This window comes from Seriola dumerili, unplaced genomic scaffold (genome assembly GCF_002260705.1).
Source record: "Seriola dumerili isolate Sdu_G_001 unplaced genomic scaffold, Sdu_1.0 BDQW01004273.1, whole genome shotgun sequence".
In the NCBI taxonomy this organism is placed as follows: domain Eukaryota; kingdom Metazoa; phylum Chordata; class Actinopteri; order Carangiformes; family Carangidae; genus Seriola; species Seriola dumerili.
Genome location: NW_019178528.1, coordinates 333221 through 346083, shown reverse-complemented (window position 1 = coordinate 346083; position 12863 = coordinate 333221). Strand labels below are relative to the sequence as shown.

The 12863-nt window shown below is 39.4% G+C and overlaps 2 protein-coding genes and 1 pseudogene across 2 annotated transcripts in view; all 3 read right to left on the bottom strand.

Annotated features, from left to right (window-relative positions):
• Positions 1-3315, bottom strand: part of LOC111239777 — a 7617-nt pseudogene extending 4302 nt beyond the window's left edge.
• Positions 3316-3516: 201 nt separating this feature from the next.
• On the bottom strand, positions 3517-7715 carry LOC111239776 (extracellular calcium-sensing receptor-like). Its single transcript, XM_022769682.1, has 9 exons — positions 7552-7715; positions 6963-7257; positions 6711-6797; positions 6181-6450; positions 5621-5827; positions 5257-5532; positions 4626-4853; positions 4419-4542; positions 3517-4340 (listed from the first exon to the last, which is right to left on the bottom strand). The coding sequence occupies exons 1-9, from the start codon at positions 7659-7661 to the stop codon at positions 3517-3519; spliced, it is 2421 nt and encodes an 806-aa protein (XP_022625403.1). The 5' UTR covers positions 7662-7715.
• A 2855-nt stretch (positions 7716-10570) lies between these two features.
• LOC111239745 (extracellular calcium-sensing receptor-like) overlaps positions 10571-12863 on the bottom strand; it is a 6942-nt gene continuing 4649 nt past the window's right edge. The window contains 1 exon segment of the mRNA XM_022769650.1: positions 10571-11095. Within this exon segment, the coding sequence (XP_022625371.1) occupies positions 10571-11095 (525 nt within the window).

Below are 12863 nucleotides of genomic sequence, written 5' to 3'. Positions count from 1 at the left end.
TAACCAGGATGCATAGGACACAGAGCACAAAGCTGATGCCAAATGCTGCATGCCTGAGCTGACATGTCCACAGTCTGGGATGGCCGATAAACAGCAGTGAACACAGGAAACATAGTTTAAGTGAGAACAACAACTGGAAACTAAGTTCAGAATTGTTGGCACGTACTATAGGTGTTTTGCGGTGAAAGATAAAGATCCCTAGGACAACAGCACAGATAATTGTGCCCAGCAATGAGGTGACTGTCAAGCAAATACCCAGAGGCTCATGGTAGGAGAGGAACTCTGTTTTCTTGGGACACAGTGGTCACGCTGGGGGCTGGACCAGAAATCCTCTGGACAACTGATACACTCCATGGAGTCTGACAAAAAGAGGGAAAGTAGTACGATAAATGTGTATACTTTATATCCAAACTGCTGGTTTAAAGCTGAACACTCACCAGTCTTATTGCTGATTTTTCCCTCAGAACAAGGGATGCAGTCAAACAAACACTCAGGTTCCCCCTTCTTTCTGGCCATGCGGGTACCAGGAGGACAGCTCTCACTGCACACTGACCGAGGGGGCTGTAGATGTCATTCAGTGTTATTTTACACTGGTAAGAATAACAGTCCAAAAAAGAGAGGTGTCTGGAAAAATCTGAATTAACCTCTTTGGATTCAAAGTTCCAGAAGATTTTATCTTCATCAAGTGTGAGTTCTTCACCTTTTAAGGCTGATTTCTTAACCTCACCCACATTCTGAACTGTAATTCTTCCATCAGGGAGCCACTGCCAGTTTCATGATATTCATAGATTGGTAAGACATCACCATTCTCATCAAATGACACTTGATCACCAAATGATGTGGTGAAGTTGACCTTTTGCAAGTAATACACAAAGCTGTGCAAATAAGAATTTGCAATATGGGGAAAACAAAAAGGATAGATAGAAAAAAGTGTCATTAATGATTATGGTGACCACATCAGGAACTGTATTCATAATCAAATTACATAAGACACTTACAAAGTCATTAAAACTTTCAGGCAAACATTTTCTTTAAAGTAATGGCACATGACCTATAATTACCATGTACCCTTGTACAAGGGATTATTCTCTCTGACCTGATAAAATTATACACTGGTATCACCCAGAAATAGAGAAAATCATATCAGCTATCCATCTAGCATTTAACAAATTTAAATCTCATAGCGTTGTACTTAATTTTATACACTAAATCCTATGAAATACTATAAGCACAGGATTTGGGGATAAACAGATGGAGCGTAAATTGATATCTCACCTGCCATGGCTCCAGTCTTTGTAAATTACCACAGCTGTTCAAGCTGAAAGGCCCTCTCCCTGGTTTGCACTGCATCATGTCATTAAGAGCATATGCCAGAGCATACACAGCCTTATACACATTGTACTCTGGCCTGAGATTTAAAATGTCCAAGAACTCAGTCTCTCCATATTCTCTAGATTTTCCTGTCCAGTGCATAATGCTCCTCCAGCCTCCACCCACCCTGCTGGAGGTGGTGCAAATCTACACTTAAATGTATATTCCCAAAACTGATTTACCTGAAACATATTCAAAACTGTGTATTATAAACAATGACAATATATTATTCTGCAAATACCGATCAGACGCGCACAGTTAAACTCTCACCATGTTATTTGTATAGCTGTTTGTTTGTGGTGTAGGTCAGGACGTATTTGTAAACATGAATTCCCTGAGTCCTGGTATTTCTCCTCGACGGATGGCAATGCCCAGTGTTCCACCCAAGTACGGCATGAGGTGGGGGGTCTGCGAGCGTAGTAGATGATGTCCAGGCTTCACTGGCCATCCACTGCAGGCCTGTCACATTCTGCTTCACCACCTGTACAATGCATTATACCAAGTATATAAATTCAAACTGCCATACCAATAAAGTAGTTTGCACATCTGGTATCATCCACAGTGCAACCCTTTGTTTTACACAGTAATACTGGCAAAGTGATGCATATCATCATAACTGTAACAGCAATTTAACAGTTTAATTTGTTAGAAATTTGTTTGTTTTTAATGTGCTTTTTATATGATTGATAATGATATCCAAAAATTAGAGGTGTTATGTAGTTAATTACTATTTGGTCTGTAATTTTGTAAATTACTTGATCAAATGGTTCTGTTTGACAAAACACTAAGTTGTATAAACTTATTAAGCATGAAATCAAGTTGTATTTCAAGCCAAACCTCTTCCATTAGGTTAATAATGTGACCTTCATGTGCAAACACAATGACCACACGAGCTGTGGATTTCTTTATCACATCCACAATCCTCCTTATTTCAGCTGGATCATCGCCCTCGGCAAAACCTCTAAGTAAGCCAGGCAACCTCCACCAGATGTACCGAGGTCAGTTTGAAAGGATCGGGCAGCGTGCAGTCCATAATCATTATCACTGATCACAGACCTGCCCAAGTCCAGCCAAAGTGTTTTAGAATCTGAATGATAGCACGCACCTAAGAATACAAAGAGGAGGGATTAGGGCTGGAATAATGTTTCACTGGAAATCCTGTTAAAGAGATTCCTAAATGGACCATGTTCAATTATAGCCTTTCAGTGTTGTTATCTGACACAGTAAAACTCCATCAATGAGACAAATAATGTTACTATGGATACACAGAAGGAATATTATTTGAAGCATAGTGATGTTCTTCCTGACATTTTTTAACTGCACATTTTTTCTTTTATGCTTTTTAACTTTGATGATAGATTTTCACCTGGAAAGCATCACTTGGGATCGTCCTAAAGAAGGATGGAAACTTTTGCCGGTCACTCAGGCAGGAGCATGTAGAAAAATAACTCACCTGCGAAAAACAGACTGTACATCCTGAAACCATTCAATGCCTTTTGATGTGTTTTTCAGCTTTGCAAAGCTGACTGCTTCATATTTACAACTGACTTTAAATTTAAAATTAAATTAAATCACAATGATCAAAAATAATTAATAGATATTAGGGCAGAAAAACTTACCAGAGGCACTCTGTACAAACCTAAGACATTGGAGATTGCAATAGAACGTGTCGATGAATCATCACCCACAATACCAAGGACTGGAGGATTCCTACACAGGTCTCATGTAATGTAACTTGCTCTTCTTGACCACTGGCTAATGAAAATGCTGCACGGAATCCAATTCCTAGTGTATTGCAGTTATCATACACACTGTATCCCAGAGTCACATTAGGTAGCAGGTGTGAGTTTCTGTTGATCTCATCAACAGTAAAAGCCATGGTCTGGGCCTGTTTGAATCTAGAACATCAAAACTAACAAATAAAATACCAGTTTACGGAAACATACAAAATGAGACACCACCCATTCAAATATATAAATGTTCCACAACTATAGAATTTGCATATAATTAACAGTTAAATGGCAACAAAGATATTACTTGAATGAAAAAACAAAAATAAAGCACACTGTGCAAAAAGGAAAAATGGTTCATATAAATATAGAATGTAATTATCTTACAATAATATCAGATTAACAAAAATACATTCTAGTAATGAGCTTGATTTTCCGAGGCCAGGATGGCAAATACCTCCACTGCATCTGCATATTTGCCTGGTGAGCTGATATAAGCAGGGACAAAGGCCACCCACACAGCACAGAAGATCAGCATGCTGAAAGTGATGAGTTTGGCCTCATTGAAATTGTCTGGAAGATTCCTTGCCAGAAAAGCTAACAGGAAGCTGAGGATAGCCAGTAAACCAATATAACCAAGTAACACTGCAAAACCAACTGTGGAGCCAACTACACATTCATAAATGATTTTGTCTTTATGGTATTGGGTGTTTTTATGAGGTGCTGGTGAGGCAGAGACAAGCCAAGCAGTACAGATTGCTGCTTGAATGCAAGTAAGAGTGAAAACTGTCCCTCTCTGCTGCAAAGCACCAAACCACTTCAGACTGGCTTCACCTCCTGGCTTAGAGGCCTTGAACACAGCCAGAACCACCATGGTTTTAACCAGGATGCATGAGACACAGAGCACAAAGCTGATGCCAAATGCTGCATGCCTGAGCTGACATGTCCACAGTCTGGGATGGCCGATAAACAGCAGTGAACACAGGAAACATAGTTTAAGTGAGAACAACAACTGGAAACTAAGTTCAGAATTGTTGGCACGTACTATAGGTGTTTTGCGGTGAAAGATAAAGATCCCTAGGACAACAGCACAGATAATTGTGCCCAGCAATGAGGTGACTGTCAAGCAAATACCCAGAGGCTCATGGTAGGAGAGGAACTCTGTTTTCTTGGGGACACAGTGGTCACGCTGGGGGCTGGACCAGAAATCCTCTGGACAACTGATACACTCCATGGAGTCTGACAAAAAGAGGGAAAGTAGTACGATAAATGTGTATACTTTATATCCAAACTGCTGGTTTAAAGCTGAACACTCACCAGTCTTATTGCTGATTTTTCCCTCAGAACAAGGGATGCAGTCAAAACAACACTCAGGTTCCCCCTTCTTTCTGGCCATGCGGGTACCAGGGGGACAGCTCTCACTGCACACTGACCGAGGGGGCTGTAGGATGTCATTCAGTGTTATTTTACACTGGTAAGAATAACAGTCCAAAAAAGAGAGGTGTCTGAAAAATCTGAATTAACCTCTTTGGATTCAAAGTTCCAGAAGATTTTATCTTCATCAAGTGTGAGTTCTTCACCTTTTAAGGCTGATTTCTTAACCTCACCCACATTCTGAACTGTAATTCTTCCATCAGGGAGCCACTGCCAGTTCATGATATCATAGATTGGTAAGACATCACCATTCTCATCAAATGACACTTGATCACCAAATGATGTGGTGAAGTTGACCTTTTGCAAGTAATACACAAGCTGTGCAAATAAGAATTTGCAATATGGGGAAAACCAAAAAGGATAGATAGAAAAAAGTGTCATTAATGATTATGGTGACCACATCAGGAACTTGTATTCAATAATCAAATTACATAAGACACTTACAAAGTCATTAAAACTTTCAGGCAAACATTTTCTTTAAAGTAATGGCACATGACCTATATTACCATGTACCCTGTGACAAGGGATTATTCTCTCTGACCTGATAAAATTATACACTGGTATCACCCAGAAATAGAGAAAATCATATCAGCTATCCATCTAGCATTTAACAAATTTAAATCTCATAGCGTTGTACTTAATTTTATACACTAAATCCTACTGAAATACTATAAGCACAGGATTTGGGGATAAACAGATGGAGCGTAAATTGATATCTCACCTGCCATGGCTCCAGTCTTTGTAAATTACCACAGCTGTTCAAGCTGAAAGGCCCTCTCCCTGGTTTGCACTGCATCATGTCATTAAGAGCATATGCCAGAGCATACACAGCCTTATACACATTGTACTCTGGCCTGAGATTTAAAATGTCCAAGAACTCAGTCTCCATATTCTCTAGATTTTCCTGTCCAGTGCATAATGCTCCTCCAGCCTCCACCCACCCTGCTGGAGGTGGTGCAAATCTACACTTAAATGTATATTCCCAAAACTGATTTACCTGAAACATATTCAAAACTGTGTATTATAAACAATGACAATATATTATTCTGCAAATACCCGATCAGACGGCACAGTTAAACTCTCACCATGTTATTTGTATAGCTGTTGTTGTGGTGTAGGTCAGGACGTATTTGTAACATGAATTCCCTGAGTCCTGGTATTTCTCCTCGACGGATGGCAATGCCCAGTGTTCCACCCAAGTACGGCATGAGGTGGGGGGTCTGCAGCGTAGTAGATGATGTCCAGGCTTCACTGGCCATCCACTGCAGGCCTGTCACATTCTGCTTCACCACCTGTACAATGCATTATACCAAGTATATAAATTCAAACTGCCATACCAATAAAGTAGTTTGCACATCTGGTATCATCCACAGGTGCAACCCTTTGTTTTACACAGTAATACTGGCAAAGTGATGCATATCATCATAACTGTAACAGCAATTTAACAGTTTAATTTGTTAGAAATTTGTTGTTTTTAATGTGCTTTTTATATGATTTGATATGATATCCAAAAATTAGAGGTGTTATGTAGTTAATTACTATTTGGTCTGTAATTTTGTAAATTACTTGATCAAATGGTTCTGTTTGACAAAACACTAAGTTGTATAACTTATTAAGCATAATCAAGTTGTATTTCAAGCCAAACCTCTTCCATTAGGTTAATAATGTGACCTTCATGTGCAAACACAATGACCACACGAGCTGTGGATTTCTTTATCACATCCACAATCCTCCTTATTTCAGCTGGATCATCGCCCTCGGGCAAAACCTCTAAGTAAGCCAGGCAACCTCCACCAGATGTACCGAGGTCAGTTTGAAAGGATCGGGCAGCGTGCAGTCCATAATCATCATCACTGATCAGCAGACCTGCCCAAGTCCAGCCAAAGTGTTTTAGAATCTGAATGATAGCACGCACCTAAGAATACAAAGAGGAGGGATTAGGGCTGGAATAATGTTTCACTGGAAATCCTGTTAAAGAGATTCCTAAATGGACCATGTTCAATTATAGCCTTTCAGTGTTGTTATCTGACACAGTAAAACTCCATCAATGAGACAAATAATGTTACTATGGATACACAGAAGGAATATATTTGAAGCATAGTGATGTTCTTCCTGACATTTTTTAACTGCACATTTTTTCTTTTATGCTTTTTAACTTTGATGATAGATTTTCACCTGGAAAGCATCACTTGGGATCGTCCTAAAGAAGGATGGAAACTTTTGCCGGTCACTCAGGCAGGAGCATGTAGAAAAATAACTCACCTGCGAAAAACAGACTGTACATCCTGAAACCATTCAATGCCTTTGATGTGTTTTTCAGCTTTGCAAAGCTGACTGCTTCATATTTACAACTGACTTTAAATTTAAAATTAAATTAAATCACAATGATCAAAAATAATTAATAGATATTAGGGCAGAAAAACTTACCAGAGGCACTCTGTACAAACCTAAGACAGTGGAGATTGCAATAGAACGTGTCGATGAATCATCACCCACAATACCAAGGACTGGAGGGATTCCTACACAGGTCTCATGTAATGTAACTTGCTCTTCTTGACCACTGGCTAATGAAAATGCTGCACGGAATCCAATTCCTAGTGTATTGCAGTTATCATACACACTGTATCCCAGAGTCACATTAGGTAGCAGGTGTGAGTTTCTGTTGATCTCATCAACAGTAAAAGCCATGGTCTGGGCCTGTTTGAATCCTAGAACATCAAAACTAACAAATAAAATACCAGTTTACGGAAAACATACAAAATGAGACACCACCCATTCAAATATATAAATGTTCCACAACTATAGAATTTGCATATAATTAACAGTTAAATGGCAACAAAGATATTACTTGAATGAAAAAACAAAAATAAAGCACACTGTGCAAAAAGGAAAAATGGTTCATATAAATATAGAATGTAATTATCTTACAATAATATCAGATTAACAAAAATACATTCTAGTAATGAGCTTGATTTTCCCCAGTTTCTACTTTTTGCTGGTTCCCTGACAGACTCACCCATGGCAGGTAGGCTGCTGTGGCTCTGAGGTGAAAGACAGGTCAGGATGGGTGGAAAAATAGTGGATTCCAAACAGCCCACCTAGAGCCACATCTCCAGCCTTGTGCATCCCATTTAGATTAAATTGTCCCTGTAAGCGACAGGAGGAAAAATAAAGACTGGAGGACACAGCAGAGGAAAAGCATGTATACAACATAATGAGCAAACTGGTGTCAAAAAATGTCCACATGACTCTCCTGTTTTACCCCTTTTCTGGGTGCAGTCTTAACATTTTATCGCTGTCACCCCCTTTTATTGACTTCCAGTATTTTTTAATCTTGCACACCACCCATCAGGGCAGAAGAGGAAGTATGGGCAGGGCCTAAAAATCATTTCATTTGACATTGATTTGTACTGATGCAGAATTAATGTGTGTACTTTGGATAACATCTCCCATTAAGGCTTAGTCGTAACTACAGCGGCCTGGGTTTAAATTTGACCTGTGGCCCTTTGCTGCATGTCATCCCCTTTCTCTCTCTTCCCAACTTTCCTGTCTCTCTCTGGCTGTCACTATGATTAAGGCATAACAAACTCGAAAAAGATAAATGCTAACTAGATGCAAGCAGCATACATTTGGTGAAATAATGTACATTCTCATCTTGTCTTTTTCATTGCCATCTTTCTGTTTCTATTGTATGTGGCTAGTGCCTATTACTTCTTAACCTTGCTGCATTAATAGGGAGGGTACAGACATACTCTTCCAGGCAGTATGACCTATATTCAACTTTTATTTCCCCCTGACCTGAAATGCTGCAGAATATTAAGATGTTAAGGATGATTGGTGTGGTAATAATTAAATATGTATCATTTTCTGTAACTTATTCTAAGAAAACTTTTATTTTCTTGTTTTCAGATGAGATCCAAAGCATAACTGTATTTAGATGATCTTCTACTGTGACTTCCAATAATTTAACCCACAATGTCATCCACCAAGTTTTAGCAAGTATTTTTTTTTTCCAGTTGAGATGAACATGAATTCACATGCATTGTGGATCTGCAACAGTAACAGGGTTTCTGTATTTGGTTGTGTTATGTGTATTTGCATGGCATTTGTGTATTTTCAGTGCAAGTTTTTACAAATTGAAGATGTTTTCTTAATTAGTTTTGTCTTTTTTCCGTGTTTATGGCTCTGTGCTGTCGACAGCCAGGGCCAGAGGCATTATGTTTTCGGGTTGTCCGTCCATCCATAAGTACGTTTGTCCCATTCTTGTGAACACTCAGTAACTCCTTGAGTGAATTTCTTAAAATTTGACACAAATGTTCATTTAGACTCAAGGCTGAACTGATTAGATTTTGTTGGTCAAATGTCAAGGTCACAGTGACCTCACAAAATGCGGTTTTGGTCTTGTGAATGCGATATCTCCATAATGCCTTGAGGGAATTTCTTCAAATTTGGTGCAAATGTTCGCCTGGACTCAAGGACGAACTGATTAGATTTTGGTGGTCAAAGGTCAGTGTGACTGCACAAAACACTTTTTTAGCAATAATTAAAAATTTCACAAAATGATTCATATTTGATTTGATGATTCTGGATAAACAGGAATGTAATCTGAAACTAGTCTGAGTTGCAGAGGCATACAACCGTGAGATTCTGAAGTTGCAGTGCATTGAGCTCTCTCAGCCACACCTGTGGTAGCCACACACAAACGCCGGGAACACACTGCCTGCGTTGCGTGAGGGTGTTGGCTGACATTGCTGAACTGCTGAGAAGCACGCATGTGTGTTCACACCGGATGTGTTTCTGCTGCGTTGCTACTACTGCCAGCTCTATCTCTCTTTCTCTTCATTATTAATTAATTCCTGATTTATTTTTTGACAGAAAATGTTGCTAAAATGCCACTGTCTTAACATGCAAACCCTAAAGTGGCTAAAAAATAAATAAATAAATGAATAATAATAGAAGAAAACATTTCATGTCTGTGACACATTGAGATTCAGCCTAGACATAGACAATTATAGTGGAAGGTGTCAATTTTATGTAATGTTTGTGCTATGGTGTGAATATGACATAATTAGGTCTGGCTATAACGATTATTACGGGAGCAAAGGAGTAAGAAGAGATTGTCTCTTCACATCAAGTTAACTCAAAGACAACTTAAGCTGCCATGCATGTCATTGTATAGCCAGGTGTTGCAGCCAGTGTATGGCCTCAACAGGCGATGTCTTGAGTGTCCACATCAGTTGCACCCATGAGGATCAGACCCTGTACATATAGAGCATGTAAGGTGGAGAGATCTCTCCAGGGTTACACATGTAACCTACTGACTTCTGTGTGAATGAGAACTGTGATGTTCTGTTCTTGAATCCCAGGGAATGTAAATAAATGCCCAGACAAAAACAGCATAATAAATTAATAATGTATGTTATTTTTATTGACATTTCTCTATTGCTTCCAGTTTTATCTGGTGATCAACACTGTTGCATAATGTAAGTGAATGAATAATAAATAGACTGTCCACCCAAAAGAAACTACCAGATAGGTATGAATTTGATACTATCCATAGTTACATTTTATTGTTAGGTGACCTCTAGCAGTCCTATGATACATCATTAGTTGCTTTAGTAAATATTATATATGCTTACGTTCAAGGGACAACGCTCTCTAGTGGCTATAATGATTATTACAGGAGCAAAGGAGAAAGTGATTTGATGTTATTATAGAGCCACAACTTCATGGTGGATGGATGTGTCCACAAAACAAAACATTAGCCATGACATGGTCCTCTAAGTATTTATTCTAAACCCAACCATGATATTTTCCTAGACCTAAGTTTTTTTTTTTTTTTTTGCTAAAAATCAAACCAAACATTAATCATAGCCATTATAACATCATGAAAGGGCTAGTTATTTATTTGCAAAAGTGATTTTTAACAGTTTATGTCCAGTCTTTCTCCTGACACCAGAATGCTGTGAGTCATATCAGAGAGTAGGGCCAAAAAAACTCTATTTACAATTAAGTTGTAAGACTGTTGGCAAATTTCATGAGTTACTGGTGCCTCGACCCATAATGGCTTTCTTTGTGTTTCTCTCTGGTCTCATCAAGATTATGTAACATTTGGGTCCAAACAGCGCCACCAAGAGGCCAAAACTAGAGGCCAGGATGGCAAATACCTCCACTGCATCTGCATATTTTCCTGGTGAGCTGACATAAGCAGGGACAAAGGCCACCCACACAGCACAGAAGATCAGCATGCTGAAAGTGATGAGTTTGGCCTCATTGAAGTTGTCTGGAAGATTCCTTGCCAGAAATGCTAACAGGAAACTGAGGATAGCCAGTAATCCTATATAGCCCAGTAACACTGCAAAACCAATTGTGGAGCCAACTACACACTCATAAACTATCTTGTCATTATGGTATTGGATGTTTTTATGAGGTGCTGGTGAGGCAGAGACAAGCCAAGCAGTACAGATTGCTGCCTGAATGCAAGTAAGAGTGAAAACTGTCCCTCTCTGCTGCAAAGCACCAAACCACTTCAGACTGGCTTCTCCTCCTGGCTTAGAGGCCTAGGCCCTTGAACACAGCCAGAACCACCATGGTTTTCACCAGGATGCATGAGACACAAAGCACAAAAGTGATGCCAAAATCTGCATGTCTCAGCTGGCATGTCCACAGTCTGGGACGACCAATAAACAGCAGTGAACAAAGGAAACATAGTTTAAGTGACAACAAACAACTGGAAACTAAGTTCTGAATTGTTGGCACGTACTATGGTGTGTTCTGCGATGATAGATAAAGATCCCTAGGACAACGGCACAGGTAAATGTGCCCAGCAATGAGAGTTGTGTGTCAAGCAGATTCCCAGAGGCTCATGGTAGGAGGAACTCTGTTTTCTTGGGGACACAGTAGTCACGCTGGGGCTGGACCAGAAATCCTCTGGACAACTTGTGCACTCCATGGAGTCTATGAAAAAGGGAAAGTTTTGTCGAAATAGATTTATGCTATTTATCTAAACTGCAATGTTAAAACTGAACACTCCCACGCAGTCTTATTGCTGATCTTTCCCTCAGAACAAGAGATGCAGTCAAAACAACACTCAGGTTCCCCCTTCTTCTGGCCATGCCGTCGGGTACCAGGAGGACAGCTCTCACTGCACACTGACCGGGGGGCTGTAGGGAGAAAAAATACATATTCTTGAGTTATTTTACACTTTTAAAAAATTACAGTCCAAAAGAGAGAGGTGTCTGATAAATCAGAAGTAACCTCTTTTGAATTCAAAGTTCCAGAAGATTTTATCTTCATCAAGTGTGAGTTCTTCACCTTTTAAAGGCTGATTTCTTAACTTCACCACATTCTGAACTTTAATTCTTCCATCCGGGAGCCACAGCCAGTTACTGAGATATCATAGATTGGTAAGACATCACCATTCTCATCAAATGACACTTGATCACCAAATGGTGTGGTGAAGTTGACCTTTTGCAAGTAATACACAAGCTGTGAAAATCAGAATAATGGATAGAGGAAAAACCAAAGAGGACAGATGAAAAAAAAAATCCTGTTATTATTGATCATGTGTGAACACAGCAGGATGCAGTATTCAAAATCAAATTATGTTCTACACTCATGAACACATGAAGTCACTAAGCATTTTCTTTAAAGAATGTCACATGACCTATAATAACCATATTTTGACACAGAGGAAGGATGGGTTAATTATTATAATTATTATTATTAACCTGTTCAAAAATGTTGTGTGGAGCAGTTTTATTTTTTGCATGTCTCATATCTGTGACTTTTATGTTTTTTTTAATTCCTCACAATTGTTGACTTCCTGTCTGCTGGGCAACTTATTATTTATTGCCCGCACCTGTGAGCATCTGACTTTTTGAAAACAAGGAACTGCTGAATAGAGGAGTGAATTGTCTCTTGCAGGTGCAAGTGATGAAGGAAGCTGTTTGAAGGAGAGCACACGCCAGAGTGAAGAGGGCCTTGACTAATTATCACAGCACAACAGTGTTTGAGACAAGCGCGTGAGATCCGGAAAAGCAGTTCCCTACAATACAGCGGCGATGAAAAAAGAAAAAAGAGCAACAGGAGAGTAGAAGGTGGAAAAAGGAGAAGAAAATGAGGTGGCGTATAGGAAGCTGACAATGGGATGGAGAACGGAGATAGGAAGGCCTGTAGATTGGTAATTTACAGCTGCAACGGAAGAAAGTGACCCGAGTATCCATGGATGCACTAATATCGGAAGTATTAGTACTCTGAGAGAATGAAGAACTGAGCCATGAGGTAGATTGAGAAGATGGAAGTGTCACAGTCTCTACTCTATAAAAA